This window comes from Mustela lutreola, chromosome 12, assembly GCF_030435805.1.
Source record: "Mustela lutreola isolate mMusLut2 chromosome 12, mMusLut2.pri, whole genome shotgun sequence".
Lineage (NCBI taxonomy): Eukaryota > Metazoa > Chordata > Mammalia > Carnivora > Mustelidae > Mustela > Mustela lutreola.
In genome coordinates, this window is record NC_081301.1 from 460,106 (window position 1) to 473,037 (window position 12,932).

The 12,932-nt window shown below is 56.1% G+C and overlaps 1 protein-coding gene across 3 annotated transcripts in view; it reads left to right on the plus strand.

The window, feature by feature from the left end:
• PNPLA7 (patatin like phospholipase domain containing 7) overlaps positions 1 to 12,932 on the plus strand; it is a 57,563-nt gene that overhangs the window by 17,453 nt on the left and 27,178 nt on the right. For all 3 annotated transcript variants that reach the window (XM_059142395.1, XM_059142396.1, XM_059142397.1), the window contains 7 exons: positions 1,493 to 1,593; positions 1,708 to 1,854; positions 7,005 to 7,082; positions 8,593 to 8,798; positions 10,083 to 10,214; positions 10,946 to 11,069; positions 11,566 to 11,679. In XM_059142395.1, the coding sequence (XP_058998378.1) occupies positions 1,493 to 1,593; positions 1,708 to 1,854; positions 7,005 to 7,082; positions 8,593 to 8,798; positions 10,083 to 10,214; positions 10,946 to 11,069; positions 11,566 to 11,679 (902 nt within the window). The remainder of the gene's footprint in view (positions 1 to 1,492; positions 1,594 to 1,707; positions 1,855 to 7,004; positions 7,083 to 8,592; positions 8,799 to 10,082; positions 10,215 to 10,945; positions 11,070 to 11,565; positions 11,680 to 12,932) is intronic.

Consider the following 12,932-nt stretch of genomic DNA (forward strand, 5'->3'; position numbering starts at 1 on the left):
CACTCTGAACGGGTTGACGGTTCTTTAGGCCTCTGTGCGAGTCCGTTTGGGGATGTGTGGAAGATATTTTCTGCTCTCACTTTCCACATGCGTAAGAGTGTGTTCTCATGAATAGAAGTTTGTGAAATTAATGGAGTCCACTTTATGCAATTTTTTTCTTCTGTAATTAATGCATCTTTTGTAATTAATGCATCAGGAAATCTGCCTGTAAGATTTAACATTTTACCATTCATATTTATCTCCCTAGGATGGGCTCTTTGGTCTAAAGTGCATACAGGACATGATACACTTTTTTCCGTATGGCTATTCAGCTGACCTGCCACATTTTAAAAAATGTGTTTAGCAAATTTTTCAAATAAAAAAACTTCAGGGACAGATAACTGAGAGTGAAAGCAGCCCCCGTCCTAAAGTCTGGCTCGGGATCACGCAGTTCCCAAACATGCAGGCACAGTCGCCATCCCGCGGGACCTGCAGGACCCTGTGTGAGACCGGAGTCTGCAGAGAGCGGCGGGACTCGGCGTCTTACGTGCTGTCTGCACCGCACGCGCTGTGCGCAGACTGACCACGGGCAGCACCATGTAGAGCTGTGTGACCCTTACTGTGCGCATGGGTTAGTCACAGGGACCGTGGTACAGTTTTATTTTTAACAATATTTTTTTTTTGAAGATTTACTTATTTACGAGAGAGCACAGTGGGGGGCATAGGGAGGCACAAGGGAGGGGGGATTTCAGGCTGACCCTGTGCTGAGCACAGAGCCTGACACGGGGCTTGATCTCCTGACCCTGAGATCGCAGCTGGGGCCGAAATCAAGAATTGGACATTTAACCGACTCTGCCACCCAGGCGCCCCAGCTGGGTTTATTTTTTTAATTTTTTAAAAAATATTTTATTCACTTATTTGACAGACAGAGATCACAAGCAGGCAGAGAGGCAGGCAGAGAGAGAGGAGGAAGCAGGCTCCCCGCTGAGCAGAGAGCCCAATGCGGGGCTCGATCTCAGGACCCTGAGATCATGACCTGAGCGAAGGCAGAGGCCTAACCCACTGAGCCGCCCAGCTGCCCCAAAACAATCATATGTTAATAAGATCCGTAAGGTGAATACGTTGCCACGTACTATAATGATACTACAGCAAATACTGGGAATGCACAGTGTCTCGGGATTAAGAGTTGCTTGTGGGGGTGCCCAGCTGGCTCAGCCAGTGGAGTGTGGGTCTCTTGATCTCAGGTTTGTGAGTTAGAGCCCTACGTTAGGTCTAGAGATTACTTAAAATCTTTAAAAAATTTTTTTAATTAAAAAAAACAAAACTTGGTTGTGGGTCACAGGAGAGCATGTGAGCCAGCACGGTGGCTACGGTCCTGGGACCCAAGTCTCACCTCCCAGGGTTGGTGCCGCTCCGCCCACGGGGGAGAGCTCAGCCAGCCCTCTGCCAGTGGGCGTGGACCCACATGTCCGGCGAGTCAGCACCCTGTCCTGAGTCTTCCCTCTGTTTGCAGGGAACATAGCAGGGGCTACCTCCGACCTGAGGATGGCATGTGACCGGGCCAGGGTCCTCCTCCAAGCGGAGGAATGCCCTGGGAGCGCCATGGCCAGCAAGGTAGGTGGGGACCCTCTCTCCTCTATCAGGCTGTGCTCTGCCTTGGTGTAGTGCTCCCTGCGGGGACCTTTCGCTGCCGCGTCCCTCTGACCACGCTGCCCGTGCTCTTTCCAGTCCAAGAGGAACGTGACTGTTGCAGACGCTCCCTCTGCAGTCTTCCACTACTCAGAGACCAACTCCGACGAGACTGTCTGCAGCAGGAAGACAGACGCCATCTTCAGAGCCGCCAAGAAGGACCTGCTCACCCTGATGAAGCTGGACGTAAGTGGCCGCCCTCCCGCCTTCTCCGGCTGCGGTGAGCGGGGAGATGCGCACAGTCTCTGGAGGGGCCGGGGCCAACTCCCGCAAACTCTTCTTATAAGAACCCACTGCTTTTGGGCCTTGTGTCCCGGGTCGGGGCCCCCACAGGCCCTGCCTGAGGCGGGGCTCCCTCTGGGACTGCTCAGGATGGTGACCTGCTGCTGCTGGCTTTGCACACCCTCTCCCTGGCACCGTCTTCTCAGCACCCCTGGCCCTCCCCCGCGTGCTTGCAGGGGCAGGAGCGGGCCGAGCACCCTGTGCGTTCTGCACACTTCGGGCACACCCTGGATGCCCTGTAAGTCGCGCCAGGAGTGACCATCTCCTGACTGGGTCCTCGCCACGCGCCCGTTTCCTCTTTATCATTTTCTCCCCTCACATCTTAAGGAGTCGCGAATGCCTTGTACAGAAGGATGTGGTGCCCATGGAGCCGCCATGCCAGGGACCAAACTGTTAGCCGCTCCCCAAAACCAGCTGGGTGCCCTCTGTGGCCCGGCCCCTCCTCTCCAGGATTCACTGCCCAGAGCCCGCGTGGGGACTCTCTGTGCATGGTGACTCATCCCCTGTGGCCCCTGGGCCTGCTGTTCCTTGCTTGGTGGCCCGTCTGTGACTGCCCCCATGGTTGCTGGTCCTGGAGGCTCTGCCAGCACAGGACTCAGTGTCCGTCCCTTTCCACGCTGTGGAGGGACATGAGTGGACATGACATGTCTGTGTCCTGGAAGTTGTGCGTCACCCCGCCCAGATGAGGGGCTCCCGTGGCCTTGCACGCATGACAGTGTCCAGGTAAAACGGGCACAATGTTGCGTGCAGCTTTTTGTTTTTTTTTTAAGATTGTATTTATTTATTTGACAGAAAGAGACACAGTGGGAAGGAACACGAGCAGGGGGAGAGGGAGAAGGAGAAGCAGGGTTCCTGCAGAGCAGGGAGCCCGATGCGGGGCTCGATCCCAAGATCCCGGGGTCACCACCTGAGCTGAAGGCAGATACTTAATGACTGGGCCACCCAGGCGCCCCAGCTTTTGGTTTGAATGACGTTTTCTTGATCCTAGTAGGGCTGGGCACCTTCCACACGTCTCCTTTGCCTGCTTCTTGGGAGGCGGCGGTTTGGGACTTCTGCCCATTCTCTGTGTCCCTCTTTGACTGTAAGCATTTCTTTACAGTTTCTAAAGAAGAGTCTGTTTTGCAAATGATCTGCTCTATCATTTGCTTTTTTTGCTTTCTGAATGGTGCCTGGACAGAAGTTCTTAATTATAACTGTGAACTTACCAGGCTTTTCCTTTATGCTTCGTGCTTTTTGTGCCTTGCTTAAGAAATTGTTTCTTACTTCAACTTCATGAAGATGTTTTCTGTATTGTTGTTTAAACATTGTCTTGCTTTACCTTTCTGAGATTTAATGAGACAGAGCTAACTTTTGTGCAGGAAGGAGGGATTCTGATTATATAAGTAGATATACATAGAGATTTTTTAAGAAATAGTCTGTTTTTTTTAATGCTATTTATTTATTTGACAGAGATCACAAGTAGGCAGAGAGGCAGGCAGAGAGAGAGAGGAGGAAGCAGGCTCTGCTGAGCGGAGAGCCCGATGCGGGACTCGATCCCAGGACCCTGAAATCATGACCCGAGCCGAAGGCAGAGGCTTAACAACTGAGCCACCCAGGCGCCCCTGTATTTCCTTTTCTTGCCTATTGCATTGTCAAGGACTTCCAGCACAATGTTGGAAAGGAATGGTGAGGTGACATCCTTGCCTTGTACCTGATCTTAGCTGGAAAATATCCAGTTTCTCATCATTAAGATGAGGTGATGTGAACTGTAGGTTTTTGTGGGTAGTCTTTATCAAGCTGAGAAAGTCCCCCTCTATTCCTGGTTTACTGAGAGTTTTTGTGGTGATTGGGGGTTGGGTTTTGTCGCGTGCTTGTCTGCATCTGTTGATGGGACCATGAGATTTATCTGTGTTGGTCTGTTGATGGAATGAATTACATCAGTTGATTTTCAAATGTTGGACCAGCCTTGCCTACCTTGGACAGACCCCATTTGGTTGTTGTGTGTTAATTCTTTGTATACGTTGTTGGGTTTGACCGGCTGACGCCGTTTTGGGAATTTTCACACCTGTGTTCCTGGAGGTGCTGGTCTGTTGTTCTCTAGTAATGTTTTCCTCTGGTTTTTGTGTTAGAGAAATTCCGGCCTCATTGAATGAGCTAAGAAGAATTCCATTTTCTGAAAGAGATTGTAGAGAATTTTTTTTTTAAAGATTTTATTTATTTATTAGAAAGGGAGAAAGAGGGGCGCCTGGGTGGCTCAGTTGGTTAGGCGGCTTCCTTCGGCTCAGGTCAGGATCCCAGCGTCCTGGGATCGAGTCCCGCATCGGGCTCCTTGCTCCGCAGGGAGCCTGCTTCTCCCTCTGACTCTGCCTACCACTCTGTCTGCCTGTGCTCGCTCTCTCTGACCAAAAAAAAAAGAAAGAAAGGGAGAAAGAGGGAGCATGAGCAGGGGGCGGAGGGAGAAGCAGGCTCCCGGCAGAGCAGGGATCCCAACGTGGGGCTCGATTCCAGGGTCGTGACCTGAGCGGAGGCGGAGGTGTCCCTGACCAAGCCCCCACGTACCCCTATAAAGAACTGTTAGAATCTCTTCCTTATATCTTTGGTAGAATCTACCAGGGAACCAGCCCGTCTGGGCTTGGTGCTTTCTGTTTTGGAAGGTTATTGATTGCTGATTGGATTTCCTAATAGATAGAGGCTTATTCAGGTGGTGTCTTGTGTGAATGTCGGTGGATTGTGTCTTTCAAGGAATGGGCACATTTCGTCTCAGTCACCACGTTGTTGAACGTAGAGTTGCTCATAGTGTTCTTTTGTTATCCTTTTACGTAGTTTGGCTTCTGTAGTGATGACCCGTCTTTCATTTCTGGGATGAATAATTTACTTTTTTTTCCGTTTTTCTTAGTCTGGCTACGGGCTTGTCAGTTTTACTGATGAGGGCTCTGCGCTCAGCAGGGAGTCTGCTTCTCTCCTTCTGCCGACAACCCCCCAAAATAAGTAAATAAACATCTTTTTTTAAAAAGTGTTTCTGGGATCAAGCCCCACATCGGGCTCCCTGCTTGGTGGGAAACCTGATTCTCCCTCTACCAATCCCACTGCTTCTGGTCCCTCTCTCAGTGTGTGTGTGTGTGTGTGTGTGTCTGTGTCAAATAAATAAATAAATAAAAATCTTTAAAAAAAAAAAAAAGAAAGAAAGGTTTGGGGCGCCTGGGTGGCTCAGTGTATTAAAGCCTCTGCTTTCAGCTTGGGTCATGATCTCAGGGTCCTGGGATCGAGTCCCGCATTGGGCTCTCTGCTCCGTGGGGAGCCTGCTTCCTCCTCTCTCTCTCTGCCTGCCTCTCTGCCTACTTGTGATCTCTGTCTGTCAAATAAATAAATTAAATATTTTTTTTAAAAATAAGTGTGTTGTTCGGGCGCCTGGGGGGCTCAGTGGGTTGAGCTTGGGATTGTGAATTCAAGCGCCACATTGGGTGTTGTTGAATTTCCAAGTATTTTCAGATCTCCCATTTATCTTTCTGTTAAGACTTCTAGGGTCATCGCTCTGTGCTTTGAGAACAGATGCTGTGTGATTAGCATTTTCTTGAATTTCCGGAGATGGGGTTTATGGCGGAAGGTAGGGGGTTCACGTGAGAAGTTCACGTGAGTGTTCACGTGAGAAGGCTGCGTTCTGCCTCTTTGTGTGAAGTGATCATAGATAGGACTTCTGCCCAGGTGTTGGATGGTTCTGTTGAGGCCAGCTGTGTCCTCACTGGCTTTCTGCTGCCAGGTCTGTGTGTTTCCGACAGAGTGGACGGAAGTCTCCAGCTGTTGTCACAAATCCGTCTGTTTGTCCTGTCGTTGTCGGTCTGTCTCCCGCAGGCTCGTGCTCTGTTGTCAGGTGCGCACACATTACATTGGGTTGTCGTGTGTCTGAGAACTGACGCTTCCTCACTGTGTGATGCCTGCCCTCCCTGCTAACCTTCCTTCTCTGGAATCGGCTTCACCCGAGGCGCATAGAACTGCTTCTGCTTTCTCTGACCAGCACTACCCGTCTTTCTCTGTTCATCTACTTTGGTCTGCGTGTGTCTTTACATTTAAGTTGGGTTTCTTGGAGATAACTTCTAGTTCTGGCTAGTCTGACAACCTTTGTCTTTTAATTGGTGTGTTCAGACCATTGATTTTTTTAAGATTTTATTTATTTATTTATTTGTCAGATAGAGAGAGAGAGATCACAAGTAGGCAGAGAGGCAGGCAGAGGCAGAGAGAGAAGCAGGCTCCAACATGTGGCTCCTGCTTGGCCTCTGAGGGTACAGCAGCCTCGGGGGCCTGCTGTCTAGGCTTCTGGGAAGCACAGGATGGGCCGGCCGGCCACCGCACACCCGCACCGCCTCTGCTCATGCTTCCCAGGGGCTCTGGGCTTGAAGAGGGGCAGTGGGGGAAGGAGGCGTCTTCCTCACTTGGGCCATCCGCGCACCCTGACTCCACACCCCAGCATTTCATCACTGCCGGCTGGCCTTGCGACAACCCTCTGCACCTTTGAACAGATTCATGGTCTTGAATTGTTGCTTTTAACAACACTGGTTATATTAAGTTTATCATTGATAAAGAAAGAGAAGGCACTGCAGCCAACAGAACTTGGGTCCCAGGGCGGTCAGGCACGGGGAGCGGGGCACACTGTGATCCCTCCGTCCATCTGTCTGCAGTGAGGCCTGCGCGTCCGGGCTACACTGCCTCACCCTGACCTCCCCTTCCCTGGTTAGCGAAGGCCTTGTGGACCCCAGAAGCCTAGGCTCTGCTGAAACCATTTACCCCAAGGGCAGGCCCATGGAGCAGAGAGTGCTGGTGGATTCAGGGTGGTTCCTTTCCCTCCCCTGCTGGAGGCCCAAGGGCATTTTCTCCGCTTCCTGCGGAGCCCGCCGGAGCTCCTGGAGGTTCAGCCTGTGAGGCCCTGGGGCCCCATGATGGGGTGTCCTACGCCAAGGGCACCCGTTTGCCGTGGGCAGCTGTGCAGGGTGCGGCCTGGCAGTGTTCCTCGGCACGGTCCGTCCGTGCTCCTCGTGGGGGCCAGGGCCGCCTCCCTGTGTTGACCCCTGCGTTGTTTGTAGGACCCCTCACTCTTGGATGACCGGATGTCGCTGCTCCACGTTCCGGGGGGCACGGTGGTGTCGAGGCAGGGAGACCAGGTGAGCCTAGGGCCGCGGTCGGAGGGAGCGGTCCCCAGGGCTGCCCGGCGTCGGTCGTGCGATGCAGGGCCCATGGCCCCTGGCCCTGGAGCACTCCTTATCCCAGACTGTGGGGGTGTCTGCGAACATGGTGCCAGTCACCCTGCCCGTCCTCGCGGGGGAGGGTGCGTGTCCGCGCTCACAGATGCCTGTGTCCGCACGTTTGTACGAGAGTCACCACCGATCTCACAGTCTGGTGCAGGAGAGACGCTTTTGTTTTCCCAATTCTCAAATCCAAATACAGGTGAAAAACAAATTTTTTTTTTTTAGTGAAATGAACCTGATTTCTGGTTCTGAAAGCCACACTCTGCTGGGCAAGCAAAACCTCCACAGCTCCTGCCTCGTCTCCCCCGCTGCTGGCATGGTCAGGGCGTCTCTCTCTGCAGGAGTTGTGCTTTCTCTGGCCCCTGCACTCCTGGTGGACAGTGTTTTGTCTGGTTTGCTTTTAGAGCAGCTTTGATGAGACGGCGGGTCTTTCTTGTTGGATGAGCAGGCCGAGCCTGGGCCCTCCACCACTGTCCCAAGGGGTCGAGGTGACGGCAGCCAGCTATGCAGACCCAGGGGTGGACGTGGGGACAGACGTGCCCTGGCAGCAGGCACCTATAAGCCCTGGATGGGGAAGGCTTGGAGGTCCAGCCTGGGAGCAGGGTGGTGTGAGGCCCCCAAGGGGATGCTCTGCGGGTGTCCAAGGGCATCAGTGTCCCCGCTTCTCTCTCTACCCCTTCTTCCCTCTGGTCTGCGCCATGACCAGGAGAGGCTCTTCCTCTCCCCAGAGGAAGCACACTGCTGGCTGACTCTCTTGTGCCCAGTCAGTCAGGGCCAAGGGTCAGGAGAGCCCTCACCTGTTCACAGACCTCAGTCCTCACTACTGCCTTCTATGGCACCCAGTGCCCGGGGACCCCTCAGAGGCAGTTTGGGGGACACGGGGTGTGGAGCCTGCCCATCTGCCCCTGGCCTCCCAGACCTGAGGGCCAAGCCTTGCTCTCAGGCCTCCCAGAGCCCTGCACTGGCCCTTTCCTGCTCAGACCAGAGAGGAGTGGTCTGACCAGAGTAGGGGTGAGCAGGTCTGGAGATAGGCAGGTAATGGACACAGTGAGGTTGGCCTCGGAGCAGTCTCACGGGCACGCCTGGCAGACGTGTAGTGTGTGGGGTCAGGGAGACTCAGCAGGGCCGCGTGGGGAGAGAAGGCAGCACATGTGGAGGCCTCTGGACGGCGTCTCCCGGGCAGCAGGGCCGTGTGGCTGCGCAGGCCAGCTGGTGTGTGGGAGGGGTGTGCGTCTGCGGCCAGGCTCTCTGCCACCAGAGAACTGACCCCCTGTGATTGATCATCAAACGGTGAAACCATGGACCCTGCTGACACTTCTTCTGGGAGAGCCCAGCCCAGGAACAGTGACGTGAGACACAGGCACAGGAGAAGTGCAGCCCACAGCCAGCCCCCGTGGCCTCCAGCCCACACCCCTTGTTTGGTCAGGACGTGAACATCCTATTTGTGGTGTCGGGGCTGCTGCACGTGTACCAGCGGAAGATTGACAGCGAAGAGGACACCTGCCTGTTCGTCGTGCGCCCTGGGGAGATGGCGGGCCAGCTGGCTGTGCTCACAGGGGAGCCCCTCACCTTCACCATCAAGGCCAACAGGGACTGCAGCTTCCTCTCCATCTCCAAGGCTCACTTCTATGAGTGAGTCCAGGCCAGCCTGGGTGGTTCCTGGGCAGGTGGGGCCGTGGCAGGGCCCACGTCAGGCACCTCTCGGGGTCCTGCCTCTGGCCCTTCTCACACTGGAGACAGGAGTCCCGGGGACAAGGGCAAGGCCTGTGGGGTGAGGTGGCAGGAAGGGCTTGTGGCACTACGGGGTTAGCCCCAGGACTGCAGCTCCTCTTCAGGAAGACACGGTCCATGGCATCCTTGAGCCTGGGTGCAGGCAGGGCCTCGTCAGCCCTGTCCAGCCTGCCCAGGCCCAGCGGTGTCCTCAGCCTGAGTCCCTGTGAGCGTGTCGGCGTGCACGTGCCGACAGCATGAGTCTCCTGCCATCGGCAGCTCCTGCCCTGTAGACATGGTCTGACAGGTGTCCTGGGCGATCTCGTCCAGTCCTGGGCCTCCCCCCGGATTTCGCTCCTGAGTGCAGGCTTGTGTGTTGGCTGTCCTGACGTCCGTCTGGGGTACCTCAGGGATTCCTCGGTCTGCTGTCCGCAGCTGAACCGTAGATCTGCAGCCCCCCCACCCCACCCCCACCCTCCGATTGCTCCTGTTCCACCTTTTGTCTGCTCTGGGACTTCTGCCTCTTAGCCCATTGCTCGGGCCGAGTCCTGGAGTAGCCCCAGTCCCACTGCGGCCCCTGAGCTGACCACAGCCCTGCTGCTGCTCTCCAGAAGCCTCCATACTCTGGGGCTGCCTGCTTCCACCCTCGCCCCCAGCAGCCTGTTGACGGACGGCAACAGGGAACCGGAGCCGTCGTGTTCCTGCTGGCCAGAGCCTGCCAGGGACCCCATTGTGCCCAGGAACCTCTCAGCGCCTTCCCCGACTCAAGGCCCCGCGTGGCGGCCGCCCTCCAACCTCTCGGCCTCCCCTGTCTGGTGCCTCTCACCTCCTTTCCCTGCCCCCCTGGACTTCACGGCCCACTGTGGGGGCAGGGACTTCACATCCCACTACTGGGCCAGGCCCCCACGTGAGGCCTGTGCTCAGAGCACATCTGGGGGGCAGATGGCAGTGGGCAGGGGCTCCGCGGCCTGTCCCAGGGCAGCTGTCCACGGGCCACAACGGAGCAGGCGGCTGAGTGGGCACTGCGCTCTGTCTAGCCCTGGGCCCGTGTCTGTCACTTGCGACGTGGCATTATGTTGCAAGTTTGGTGAACAGGGTATGGGTCCTGCCACCTCTCAAGTGCTGTGGCCTGGAGGGCAGGGGTGGCCCTGGCAGGAGTGGCTGCTGGCCGTGGTGGGGCGGGCGTGACTCTGGGCTCACCGGCAGAATCATGCGGAAGCAGCCCACCGTGGTCCTGGGCGTCGCGCACACTGTGGTGAAGCGGGTGTCATCCTTCGTGCGGCAGATGGACTTTGCGCTGGACTGGATGGAGGTGGAAGCCGGGCGCGCGGTGTACAGGTGCGGCCCACGGGGTGGGGGGGTGGCTGGCCCTCCGCACGTGCCCCCGGGGGAGGCGGTGCCGCTGATGGACTCCGCTGCGCCCCTGTGCTCCCCGCCCCGGGCGTGCGCACACTCGGACACGCACGCTGTCTCACGGGCATCTCCCCGCGTCATTCCTGCAAGTCCCTGCTGCCCTCGAGGTGGCCCAGCAGAGGTGACGCTAAATGGCGCTGCGGCAGGTGCCCGTGCGCTCGGTGTCCCTGCGATGCCGTCCGGGTGCCCGCAGCTCTGTGTCTCAGCCGGGGGCACAGATAGGGTTACAGCTGTTGACTTTTGTGATAACTGAAAATTCAAACTAAGGAGATTTTAAGTATTTTGTTGTTTATTTAAAAACCAATAAGCCATTTATGTATTAGCCTATGCGTTTTTATTTATTTATTTTAAAGCCCTTTATTTTTTTTCAAAGATCTTATTTGAGAGAGAGCCTGCTCATTAGCGGCGGGGCGGGGGGGCCAGAGCAGAGAGCCCGACAGGGGACTCGGTCCCAGGACCCAGAGTTCACGACCTGCGCCGAGGCAGACATTTAACTGAGCCCCCCAGGGGCGCCCAGCATATATATATTTTAATGTAAAACAACTGTGTTTTCCCAAACAAAAAGAATACAGTGAGAAGATTGCATTCTTCCCCCCACCAGTGCTGGAGGGCTTCCTGGCCTTGCCCCTCCAGTCCAACAGCCTCTGTCCCCGCAGGCAGGGGGACAAGTCAGACTGCACCTACATCGTCCTCAGCGGCCGGCTGCGCTCCGTGATCCGCAAGGACGACGGCAAAAAGCGCCTGGCGGGCGAGTACGGCCGCGGAGACCTCATCGGTGTGGTACGGCTGGGCTCCCTCCCGCCATGCCCTGCACTGTGGTGACTGCTGGCCCACTGCCCGGGTTGGGGGGAGCCCTGGAAGTGACCTGTGGAGGCCTCTTGCCCCCCACCTGGGGCACCTCTCTTGGGGGCCTGATGTGCATGCTCTGACCCAGGCTGCAGCGCCAGGGCTGGGTCGGCCGCTTCACCCCGTCCAGGGAAACATGCCTCGAGGTGGTTCCTCTGAGACTTGCGTGTAGGATGAGGCCCTGGCCGGTCTCTTCTGGGTGCCGGACCCGGGTCCCGGCACTGCCGGCAGCACGCTCCCTTGCCAGCTCTCACTGATGCTTCTCCAACCGCACTCGCCCCTTTTCCTCCCGTTCCCCCCCATACACCGCATTCCAGAAGGGTCACCGTGTGCTCTGCCTTCTGGTTGGGTTCAGAGTGCGGCCAGCTGGGCTTGCAGGGCTGGCGCGCGTCGGCGGTATGGCCGTGCCTCCCCAGCCTCTCTGCTGCAGGTGGAGACGCTCACCCACCAGGCCCGGGCGACCACGGTACATGCTGTTCGGGACTCGGAGCTGGCCAAGCTTCCAGCAGGAGCCCTGACCTCCATCAAGCGCAGGTACCCACAGGTGAGCACTCCTGTTGCCAGCCGCCTTCAGGGACCAGGATTTTCAGGCACAGGGCTGCGTCCTGCTCAGCACCAGGGGAGGTACGGATTGGAGTGACCTGGCACAGGCACATTTTAAAGGAAATGTCATGTGGACCAGCGCGTGGGGGTAAGGGCCTTGGGACGGGTGACTTGGGCACTGCCAGGAGGCAGGAGGGGGACGCGGGGATCCAGCGAGTGAGGCCGGCCTGGCCCATCCCACAAGTCGAGCGATGTCCCGAGTGGTGTTTAGAACCAGCGAGGAGTCCCAGCAAGCACCGGAGCGAGCCCGGGGAATGTGCGGTTTCCGCAGCACGGGCCTTTCTCTGTGCTGCCTCATGGAAGGTGAACTCGGGATTCAGAGATGGGAGATGGAGCCTGGGCCAGCGGCCAGCGGCCAGCCGCACAATGAGGGGAGCCTGTGCTGCTCCCGGGGCAGTTAGTGTGGCTGGCTTTCCGGTGCTGGCCTCCCTGCTCCGAAGTGGTAGGTGTGGGACTGGGGACAGGGGAGAGCCTCTGAGCTCAGGTTGGAGAAGATCGGCCGCAGCGAGACGGCCCATCCTTCCCCCTCGGCACCACGTGGGCCTGTCCGGCGCACCTGTCTGCTCTAGAACACAAGGAACATACCCCAGTTCATTTTATGAAGTTAATTTTCATTTGAAACTTGATAAAAATACGGAAAAGCATTTGTGGCGTAGCTACAAATACTCTATGTTTGAGTAAATCAACAATAAAAAATGCTATTTAATAAGGGTGCATTCAAGGAATGTTAGCCCAGTGTCAGAAAATTATTAAAACGTAATCAATTATGGGAAAAAGTAAAAGGAAGACCCTTAGGATTATATCAGGGTTTTTGCAGAATTCAGCCACAAGTAGTAAACACTCAGAGTAGAAGTGAAAAAAGCTTCGGACTAGAACAGACGATTTATTCTGGAACTCCTGAGTCCAGGATGGACAGGCCTCTCCTCCCCTAGCAGAAAAGGTTGAAAAATGAAACGGCTGGTGTCCACTTGGAAAAGGGGTACTCGTGACATTTGCAGAGAACATGGGTCTTGTTGGCGGAAACCTCCAAGGGAACGGATCAGGAGAGTTTACGAGACGGCAATAGAGCTGAGACCCCTGTGTGCCCGCGGGGCCTCCCGGCCAGAGTGGCAGGGCTCCTAAGGGCACAGCCAGTCGGGAAACCACACTTCGCAAGCAGGGCTTGGATGGAGGCCCTGCAGCATCCCTGTGGGT